Raw genomic sequence first — 11344 nt, 5'->3', positions numbered from 1 at the left:
AAATTTGTGGAGGGGCGCAATTAACCTGAAATCTAGAGCCCACTGATCTAGAATTAGGATTTGGCTTTGTGTTTGACTTTCAAATGTGAAAAGGTGACAAATCCTGCAGTCATTTAACATGGTCACACAGAACAAAACGATAAAATATTGATTTAGCTTAATTTGTGAATAAGGGCTTATTCACATTTTGTGGTGAATTTGTAATTTGTGTTATCCATTAACCCAATCATCAAAAACTATTTTTTTTCAATAATCCCCAAATTAATATCTATTTGGTTGCGGACCTTCTTTGACAATATTTTGTGCCATGGGCAGAACTATGAGATTTGTGTTGTGACACACAATGTTTCCAAGCTTGTTTGAAAATAGCAATATCTACAAGCTCACAGCACGTCGCAAATCACAATGCATGTGTTGTACGCGTATAGCGTTAAAGTGGTTCAACTGATTTAGCTGGAGACCCCCTGGACCCCCCTCAAGGACACCCAGGGGGTCCACACTTTGAGAACTACTGCATTAAACCTGTATTTTATCACAGTGTTGTTATAGTAACTTTATGCCTGTGTGTGTTTGTTAGTTTGTCCTAATTGTCCAGGTGAGTGTCTGAACATCTACAGCCAAGATGTCGTATGGCAGAGTGGAAGGCTACCGCTCGTTACCGCGAGACTTCAGCAACCTCATTCAGACATGCAGCAGCAACATCCAGAAGATTACCCAGAACAGTAAGTGTTCATGTTGAATTATATTGACGTCTCGAAAGAGCACATTAAGAGTTTCTGTTCTGAGCGGGCAGTAATGCGAGAATACCTCCCACGAGAAATAGTTCCTTTCAGTCACATCAGTGAATGAAAGGCAAAAGCGCAGCTTTAATAATCATAAATCACTTTATGTATCATTTTTTAGTAATAGTATAACATAGAGACTTTAGTTGTCACTGTACAATACTTTAAAACATTTATCATGTTGCACACATACCTAAAATTGCTGTAATAGGCGCCGCCCTCATTGAAAACAATGTATTTAAAACTCCAGCTTGTCACTTGAGCGCTGCATGGATCACGTTATGTTTTCGGCAGGTGGCATCTCTCTACACATCTCTAATTAAGATAGGTGGTGAGAAGGTATATATTGGAGATAGTTTGATGAAGCAAATTGTTGAAAAACTGTTTTCAGCACCTTGGACAGCGAACAGGGGGATCCCTAATTAGTTGGATTGAGTCTGGTGCAGTTGTGCAGACAAATAGACCTGGTTTCCAGTTTTCTGGTTAGATCTCCATTTCCCCATATATTTTAATAAATGTAAAAGTTATAGGAAATACTTCCCCTTATAACTACAAAGAAAATACACTTTTCAGTCTACTGGCCAGGTTGCCGACATTGGCTATCACTATTTAAAAACAATTACACAAATGGACTTGAAGCCTTGGGATGCTCAGTTTCCCGGTGATTGAACGTCTCTGTGCTTTTTTCCGCAGCTGGCCAGATCAAAACCATGCTGCAACAAATGGGGACAAGACAGGAAACCCCAGAGCTACAGGAGAAACTGTAAGTATGGACTTTGGGCATTAGTTCTCCTGATGCCACTGAATCTATGGAATTCAAAGATGTCACCATCCAACATTATTAGTTCTGTTAGCCTACATGATGTCATTATTGTGTGACACCAAACAATATTGGAACTAATATTCCCCTTTAGGCTATAGTGGATAAGATGTTGGCTTTCCACCGCGAGAGATCCCGGGCGTTACACAATGACCCAGACATTTGTTTTGATCTGAAGACTTACTCCTGATTTCCACTGCGTCCCAACAATAGCTGTATCTACAAGCTCACAACACACGTCAACTGGCTATTTCCGGTGCGAAACACTGGCACACAAATAAGTATAAATCTGTCTTTATTTTCCTACAGCCAACAGGTACAGCACTACACCAACCAACTGGCTAAAGAGACTAATAACCACCTGAAAGAGCTCGGCTCCCTACCTTTACCGCACTCTCCCTCAGAACAAGTGAGTCTGTTTTCTCTCAGTTCTACATCAATTTTATGTGGTCCATTCAATATATGGAATATATGGAATTTAAAATCATTGGACGTGTAAATGTAAATTGTCCTGTGTGCAATACGGTACAAGATGTTGCAAATATGTTTGATCGTAAAATACTAGCACTGTACATTCCTCAGTTTTATAATTTTATTTATTTATCTTTTATTTATTTTTGCTTAGGAAATGGTTGTATACATACACCTCTGAATATGCTATATGCCTGGTGATCATTACAACAAAGCTGTTGGTCACCAAGTCAGACATATTGTTAGTTAACTACTTTTCCTAAAAGTGCACCTGCTCATAGAAGTAACTATTATAATATAATACTGTAATATAATGCAATGCATTACCTACTGTATCAAGTGTTGAAGTGTTTTTTTATGGTCTGGGAGGAAAGTGCATTTGGTGCACGATGTTGTAGTGGACCGTACTTACACTGTTCCATATACTGTAATTACATAGTATATCTACAGAGCCATATAAGCTGTTCTCTTCTCCTGCAGAGACAGCAGAAAATACAGAAGGAGCGTTTGATGAATGACTTCTCCGCGGCCCTCAACAACTTCCAGGTGGTGCAGCGACGAGCTGCCGAGAAGGAGAAGGAGTGTGTGGCCAGAGCCCGTGCTGGGACACGCCTCATGGTGATAGGACCCTGCTTTGTCATTTGGCCAGTGCTACAACCATCCATTGTTTTTTTCGATTGCTAGCGTGTTTATGTAACTATATTGATTAGCTAGTCAAATTAACCTTTGCCGTCAGACTTCAATATAGTCCATCATTGGACATGGACAAATAACAGAATGTACTTTGTCCGTATGTATGTGTTTGTGTATATATTCAATTGAACCTTATCTGTATAGTTATCACATGCAAGCACTATAAATAATGACTAATAATTGAGGATGGAAATCTTTAGTATGGTCTGATTTAATCTTCTCTGTTCAAATCTGTAGGGAGATGGTGGCAATGTGGATGAGCAACTGGTGACATTTGAAAAGTAAGTTTGTGGCGACTGACTTTGGCCCAATAGCGATAGCCACGTCGATGAATGGATGCTATAATTCATACCTTTAGTTGATGTAACTCTATGCCGGATTTGAACTTGGTTTCTGAAATGCTGAAGTGCTGAAATCTTTACCATTGAGCTAACAGAGCCGGCCTGCTTGCTTAGGGGATAAATTGAACGTGGATCACCAGAACATAATTTGTGTCAGATCCTGTGTCACGATCTAAATATCTCTATAGAAGAGCAGGGAGACTAAATACAACCAACCACCCCAATTGTATAAGCTGCATTGCCATAACATACATACCATACCGATTGGACAAAAAATATTATTCATTAAAAATGTTACATAGGACTACGATGGCTGGCTTGATGAGGTTCAGCACAATGTAGTGTTCCTGTGCACATCTACAAGCTCACAATGCGACACGTTGTGAGCTTGTAGATCTGCTATTTTCAAATAGCAGAGATAAAAAGGTAAAACTAGGCTTAGTTGCTTCTTATAGGCCTGATTTTCATAGACCTGGTCAGTTATGTATCTTGCAACACACATCTGATTACCTGCACTACACATGCATCGTACTGGGTAGGAAGTGAACAGATAAATGAATGAAGCAGCAGAAAAGGGCAATGGTGTGACCCTGGAGAAGGGCCAAGAATAGGGTGACTTCATTTATGTAACTTTATGTCACTGTGTTAGGCTATTTACGGTAAGAACCGTTACATCTCCCACGGAACAAACACTGCCCTGTGTCTGTTTATTACTTGATTGTGTGTGTTGGTGTGGGACATACTAATTATATCTCCAAAATGTAGAAAAATAAACCAAAATAGTCCACCCAAATTGGCTCCAGCAATGTTCCTTGCCGTGCACATGCACATTAGCTCTTTTGGTACAAGGACTTGATTTCTTACATGTGTCCCGATTCCTTGTGCAGCCCTCCATCGCTCTGGAGATGCTGCACACTGTATAGCTTATAGATTCATGCTCACTACATAAACCCTGTACTTGGTTAAACTGGAGTCCCCCAGGATCTATAATAGATCCTCAGATTCTTTCCCATCTACGTCAAATCTCTTCATCAACTCGCTTGTATCGGCTATTTCCGCTGTTCGTTGGCCTCACGACAGGGACGTTAGTAGGGTTAAAGTGGTTAATGTGAATATGTGATTATTTTATGTTGCAGAGAGGATGATGACTGGGGTGAAGACCAGACTCAGGATGAAGCTGAGGTCAGCATCACAGAGGAGGATCTGGAGGTTATCAAGGAACGGGAGACAAACATCAGACAGCTGGAGGTATAGTACTGTAGGGCTGGGCAATAGATCCATATTACTGCATATAGAGTTATAATACAGTATATCAGGGGGGGGACTGCACTGAGCTATTCATTTCAATGAAAGTTGCTCAGTGGCGTTTGAAGCACCTGTAAGTCATAGAGTATTAAAAGGATAGAGACTAAACTGGCGCGAAGCTCCGCCCCCTCCACTATTCATGTCAGTGGAAGTTGCTCAGTGGCGTTTTGAAGCACCCGGAAGGCTGCCGGAAGTACCGTCTATTTCCGCATTTTTTCGCTGATTCAGCATTTGGACACCAAATTTTGGTGTCCAAATGTAGCTGGGCTTTAACATTGAGCGCTCGGTTGCACGGGTTTCCTCGTCAAGAATCCACGGGTCCGCCTGCAGTCCTTCCTCTTACCACTAGGGCCCAGCGCTTCAACATTGGAGTGCCTAGCTGGCCCCTTGCTGTAAGTACGTCTACTTCCTGGTTGGCCTCAATATTGAGGCCAACTCAATATTGAGGCCAACAGAGAGCCAATAGCTATAGCGTTTCAGATTATAGAGGCATGCACAGTAGGGTTTCAAATGGTAGACGCACGTGCAGTAGTGGTTTATTCAGAAGTGTGTTGCTATCTCACTATTTGACTACCAGGCGACAGCAGCTTCACTGTTCGTGGTTCTCTTGGCACACAATCCCACCCGATGCCATAGATGGTATCACTGAGGCCAGTGCCAGTGAAATGCGTGAAATAAGCAGAGAATTTCTGCAAATTTCTGCTCGCTCCAGGCTGTGTAGCACCGACCGGACGAAGTTAATTTAATGTTGTTTAAAGTCATTTAATGCAATCAAATAGGACTTTTCGGTTTGGATGTATGGGCTGTCAAGGCCAGAAAGTAGTTTTTGGACACTTTTTGAAACCCCCTCAAGGAACCCAGAGGGTCCCTGCACCACACTTTGAGAAGCATTGTTTTAGAGGAAGGAATTCCACTCATGCCGTCACTGTCAATCAATCGTTTACTCTCTTTTTGTCAATTTCAGTCGGACATTATGGATGTGAACCAAATCTTCAAAGACTTGGCGGTGATGATCCATGACCAGGGAGAGATGATCGGTAAGTAGTGCTTTCTCTTCCATACTCTTCCATACTCTTCCATACTCTACATACTCGGCTGATTTAAAAATTCCGGGCTGCAAAATCGATTGCAAAATGCAGCCTGCAGCGGGCCATTATTTGGCTACAGTTCCTGTCGGTCATGTTTTTTAGTGCAAAATTAAAAGGTATGACAAACATATAGCAGTCAAAGTCTTTTGTCTTTTTGATTTAATATTGAGAATAGTGGAGCTTATTGGCAGCTGCTGCTTAATTGATTTGACCCAGATTTGTGCAAACATTGTGTAACATTCTAATATTATAAACATATTAGAAGCATAAACATATGTCATATACTCTTAAGTCTTAATATATTCTTTCAAATGAGGTTTGGCCTTATAGATCAAAAATACATGCTCAGTTTTTTACTGAATTAATTTTCAACTATTTGAATAAAGTTTGTACACGTCAGTCAGTGAAATTTAACGGTTTGGAAAATCCCTAATTGAGAGAGTGTATAGGCCTAACACAGCTCAGTGCACATGAACTCTAGGCTACATGACTAACAGGGCTTTGGCATTACCCTACCATCTCTCTCCATATCATTTGATAAATGCATATAAAAAAAAACATGATTTATACACCCAATGAAAATATACACTTCACGGAGTATAGACCACTTTATATTATATATTAATTATAACAGCGGTTGAGGATTGCCTGAGTATGGCACAAGTTAAATCTCAACTTTGGGGATGCGCCATTGTGCTGAGAACTTTGTGGTGGAGGTGACTCTGCTTGGATTCATGTGTGAGTGGCGCACCGAAATAGAAGACCTGCAAGCTCACAACGTGCTGTGGACGCAACACTTGGAGCTTGTAGATACACGGAATGACATTCACAGAATATATACCACTTTGAATTAAAACAATCGGTTGTGCATTGTCTGAGTATGGCACGAATGAAACTACTATAGATTTACTTTTGGGGATGTGTATGACTTTGGTGTTGCGATGTTGTGAGGTGGTGAGGCCACGGTGAGTGGGGCTCAGAAAATAGGAGATCTGCAAACTCAAGCACACACGCTGTATATATAATAATATAAATGAGGCTGACTACGTTTGCGTTTAAACGGACGAGGGCGGTTATTTGGACGAGGTGGTTATTACGCGAAATGGTGTCAGAACCTAAGGCTGTTGACTCAGTAAGGCCAAGGGCTGTTATACGGTAGCACTAGCTTAGCTGCATGCCGGGGTCGCTCACATGTCATGTTGCACAACCATGTTTAAGTCACCCTTTACTGCCATTTATAACAAAGTGATTATTTTGTGTGGGTGTGCGTGTGCGTGTGTGTGTTAGGTATTTTATCAAGATTCAAGGTGCTGTGTGCATATGTACAGTACTTCTAAAATGTTATCCATCTGTGCATGTGCTCACTGCCCAGTAGCATGCGTGTGTATAAATATGTTATATACCGTTGCTGTCGGGCAGAAACCTCTTATCTCCATATTCTAACTTTTTGTGGGTTTCTTTAAGCCCTACTTCATCTTACTACAGTGTCACTCAAAAGTATCAAAAGCAGCAGATCTACAAGCTGGAAACGAGTCATGTAGATCTGGTACAAGCTGAACACATGCTGGCATCATGCATTCTAGTGGAGTTATACCATTCAATGGTATGTACCCATGACCGTTATCTGTCCCACAGACAGCATCGAGGCGAACGTGGAGAGCGCTGAGGTCCATGTGGACAGAGGCTCTGCCCATCTTCAAAGGGCAGCATACTACAAGGTACATCACCACCACCTGGCTAATGATCCATTTGTCATTATCGATTGAATCCAAACAACCACGCATTGGTGTTGGTGCACGTAGACCCTGTTTTTATCCACTAAAACCCTATATATTTAGTTGGTCCCAACAGTCTACTACAGCCCCTATGTTTTCCCTCTACACAAAATAGCTTTGCTGAAAATGGCAGATCTGCAAGCTCACAATGCTCACAACAATTTGTTTTGTGACCTGTTGTGAGCTTGTAGAACTGCTATTAAAATAGAATCATAGGGACACTAGGGTCAGCAGACCAGTCATGCTGTTGATCAATACAGGGAGTGTTTGTAGGCCAGGACAGAAGTTACCCTCGCCATGGATCTTCCATTGAATCTTTGCATTCGATATATCAATTAATATTATCAATCAATAATGAAAATAAGCTCTTCAGCAAACAAAGGCACATGATATCAACACGTTTTGTTAAACAATTAAATCTCCACAAAAGGCACAAAAGACAAAGGCAATGAATAGAAGAATAGTGACAGTTTATGTTGCAGAACAAAACGTGAAACTCTCTTTACTTTCCGCATTAATGGGAAAAAAAAGCATTGGGTATCTGGCGGAGGAACCCATCGCAAATGTACTTCTGAGATTTAGACTGCAATCCGATGCGCTCATAATGATTAAGCACGACTTAATGGACTTATGTTTGTATCTTCTTGCAGAGGAAGTCTCGTAAAAGGATGTGCATCCTGGCCATGGTGATGTCACTGGTCCTCACCATCTTGGTCATTATCATCTGGCAGGCCATCAAATGAGACCAGCAGAAGGCCTACACTGGAGGCATCTGGAGTGGCACACACATTCTCAGTGTTAAGGCCAGTCCATAGCATTGCAACTCCTTGCGACCATTATCCCCAAATGGTACCAGTCTGCAGCTGGTCAGTTTTGGTTTGGTTCAAGGAGTTGCAATGGTGTGGTGGACTGGCCTCTATAGTTTAACCGTTTAAAATCAGTGGTTCTCAAACTTTTGATAATTAAATTTGGCTGCATCTGAAAAGATTGCCAAAAGATTCTTCAAAAATGTTCAAAATAGCAGATGTACACTGTACAAGCTCACAGAGCGCGGCAAAAGTGGAGCAGTGAGCTTGAAAAGAAGCACTGTTCTAAACCACTGTTATAAATCCTAGTTTCTGAAAATCATGTTGCTATAGGCCTATATATATATAAATAGCTCAAATTAAAAAAACACGGATGCTTTCCCCGGTTTTAATGGGTTAAAGGTACTGTAAGTTATGTTTTTTGGTTACAACAAGACGTTTAATGTTAAAAGCTTGAAGCATACACAGAATACAGTGAATATGGAAGTGATGGAACAACATTTGAATTGGAATACTATACATTTAAAGCTGATGAAAAGGGGTCTGTCTCTCTTCTGATTGGATGAAATCGGTATCCCATCTGAAAGTTTATGTATTTTCTGTTGAGCTTGGAGAGGCTGAGAAACTCCTGTTTCTGAACAAACAGTCTATAGCAATGATAGCGATCAGAGTTAAAGAGCTTTAACCTTTTAACAACAACAAAAAAGTTTAGTTTTAGCCAAAAATATCACTAACTCTGACAGTGTACAAATGGAACCAAATAGAGCCGCAATTTTTACGCTCAGAGTTAAACTAGCATTCAGGATTTTACGGTGCACACAATCTAAAATGGCTTCCAGTGTCTGTGTGCGTGTCTGTGTGCGTGCGTGCGTGTTTGTGTGTGTGTGTGTGTGTGTGTGGAGTTGTACTGTTGATTGCTGACTTTGCAGTCCTCTTGATGTAAAGACTCATCATTTAAACACTTTTAACCACTGAAACTCCAGCATCGTATTGTGGGGGAAGATTTCACTACAGAGCTTGTCGATCAGCTACTTTCAGCGAACGCTTCCCCCACAATAACAGAAAACAGAAAGAATACTAGTGTAGAGCCCTGAGGGACTCCGCTCAACCATATGGGGTTTAAATGGTTAAAAGAGCAGACAGTCTACTGAATATTTCATTGTTAATCGGTACTGCTGCTGTTGTATAATTGGTTCACAGCATCGATCCTGTATATATAGGCTCTCTCAATGTCAGTGGTGTGACGTCATGCTTGACAAAGTATAATCTCAAGAGATAATGTATGCATTCTTCAGTTCTCTCTCTCTCTCTCTGTGTGTGTGTGTGTGTGTGTGTGTGTGTGTGTGTGTGACTGTGTGTGTGTGTGTGTGTCTTCTAGAATAGATCCTCTTCACATCTGTATAGTGTATACCTGACTGTATATTTCTCATTCTAACATCATGTATGAAAAGCAAATAACCCTTATCACTATATGTTACACTGCGTTTTACCAAATGCAATGATGCACAGTTTTGTATACATGCCTCTAAGAAGGCTGAATGGTTGGACCATGAATTCTCTTTAGCCCCAAAGGAGTGTGAATGTCTTACCGTCAGTTATGGTGAAGTTTCACTACAAAAGACGATGTCTGGTCGTAAATGGCATCGTGTCTGTCTCCAGTTCAATTTCTTATATAGATGCACATTATGCACACAAAATAAATAAACATCAACCTGGTGTTCTTTTGGTGTTATGTCTCCATTTGTCCAATAGAGGGCATGCTAACCATGATCACAGAACAGACAACAGCTGCAGTGATTCTCAGTTCTCACTTCTTTGATCCCACTCTTGTACTGAATTCAGTGAATTGATATCACTACCTTGTGGTCACGGACAGCTCGGACACACACTACTGGAGCAGTGGTCAACATGCGCTCTGTGTGGACACGGCACGGATCCTTGAGGGAGGTTCCACCACATCCTCAGCAAAACAAGTGAAAACGTAAGTAAGTAGAGGAGACAAACACAAAATAAAAAGAATTGCCCAGATAATGCAATGCAAATATTAGTGTTGCACAATTGATCCCCATGTATAAATTACAGTATGTTCCTATTCTATAATCTTGCAATAATGGAAGCCAACATTCTCATGATAATGAAAGTCTAAATATATTTATTTTTTAAAGAAATGTTGATCATTAATATGTTTAGAGATGTCCCGATCAGGTTTTTTTTCTCCCGATCCGATTCCAATCATTTGATTTTGAGTATCTGCGATACCGATCTGATATATTTATATTTTTGAGGGGCGCTAGGCCCTCCTATACACAGGTTTAATATTTGTTTTTAGTTCAATGTTTGTTTTTTAAACGCCATTGACAATGAAGGGAAAATTGACATCATAATGTAACTCATTAAGTCATATTGTCTCTTTATTGTTAATGACGTTTAATGTTTGTGTTGGCACCGTTTATTTTACATCACCATTACATGCTCCCGATCCGATTTCCGATCATTTGGAAATGATGAACATTTGTCCGTTCACGTGATCGGATCGGGTATCATCGGGACAACCCTAATTATGTTGGTTGCATTTACCATAACATGCAGAATGGCAGATTTCTAGCCCAAAATCTTAGATTCTCGTAGAGGTTTTTTTCAATTCTGACGAATCTCTCTACGAGAGTCTAAACGTTAACCCCACCCCTAACGTCGAAGAAGCATCCTTGATGCCTTTAAATCACTCTTACCTTGTACAAATGCAAAATCTAAGCTGCTTTTATTTTTGCCCTACTTGTTTGTGACGTCTACGGAACCATATTAAATGTCTACGGAACCATATTCAACCCCGTGAAAGGTATTTTATTCAACTCTTGTCTCGGAATCTGGCGGCCATCTTGCTTTTCTCTCCATTGTAAATGCGCAAGAGAACCCTGGCCGCTAGGGGCGCGGGCAATATTCTGTTGCGCCGTTTACCGCATTTACAATGGAGGATTCAGAAACTGAGTTGATTAAAATACCTTTTACGGGGTTTAATATGGTTCCGTAGACGTTTAATATGGTTCCGTAGACGTCACAAACAAGTGGGGCAAAAATGAAAGCAGCTTAGATTTTGCATTTGTACAAGGTAAGAGTGATTTAAAGGCATCAAGGATGCTTCTTCGACGTTAGGGGCGAGGTTAACGTTTAGACTCTCGTAGAGAGATTCGTCAGAATCGGAAAAAAACCTCTACGAGAATCAAAAAATTTGGGCTAGCAGATTTCATTGATTGGAATGTTGCGTT

At 40.7% G+C, this 11344-nt stretch overlaps 1 protein-coding gene across 1 annotated transcript; it reads left to right on the top strand.

Annotated features, from left to right (window-relative positions):
- The first annotated feature begins 584 nt into the window (after positions 1-584).
- On the top strand, positions 585-9754 carry stx12l (syntaxin 12, like). The gene is made up of 10 exons (XM_083760587.1): positions 585-722; positions 1476-1545; positions 1912-2011; positions 2554-2691; positions 3004-3047; positions 4244-4355; positions 5377-5449; positions 7136-7218; positions 7926-8204; positions 8484-9754. The coding sequence occupies exons 1-9, from the start codon at positions 623-625 to the stop codon at positions 8016-8018; spliced, it is 813 nt and encodes a 270-aa protein (XP_083616713.1). The 5' UTR covers positions 585-622; the 3' UTR covers positions 8019-8204; positions 8484-9754.
- The last annotated feature ends 1590 nt before the right edge of the window (positions 9755-11344 follow it).

The sequence above is a fragment of the Protomyctophum parallelum genome (assembly GCF_964188405.1).
Source record: "Protomyctophum parallelum genome assembly, chromosome: 3".
Classification (NCBI taxonomy): Eukaryota; Metazoa; Chordata; class Actinopteri; order Myctophiformes; family Myctophidae; genus Protomyctophum; species Protomyctophum parallelum.
Note: the sequence above shows the minus strand (reverse complement) of the source record. Positions and strands in the feature narration are given on the sequence as shown.

Bases quoted from the DNA above. Each gene is read 5' to 3' on its own strand.
- stx12l (XM_083760587.1), top strand. From the start codon at position 623: ATGTCGTATGGCAGAGTGGAAGGCTACCGCTCGTTACCGCGAGACTTC. The intron at 723-1,475 runs GTAAGTGTTCAT...TTTTTTCCGCAG, and splicing joins CCAGAAGATTACCCAGAACA to CTGGCCAGATCAAAACCATG. The intron at 7,219-7,925 runs GTACATCACCAC...ATCTTCTTGCAG, and splicing joins AAAGGGCAGCATACTACAAG to AGGAAGTCTCGTAAAAGGAT.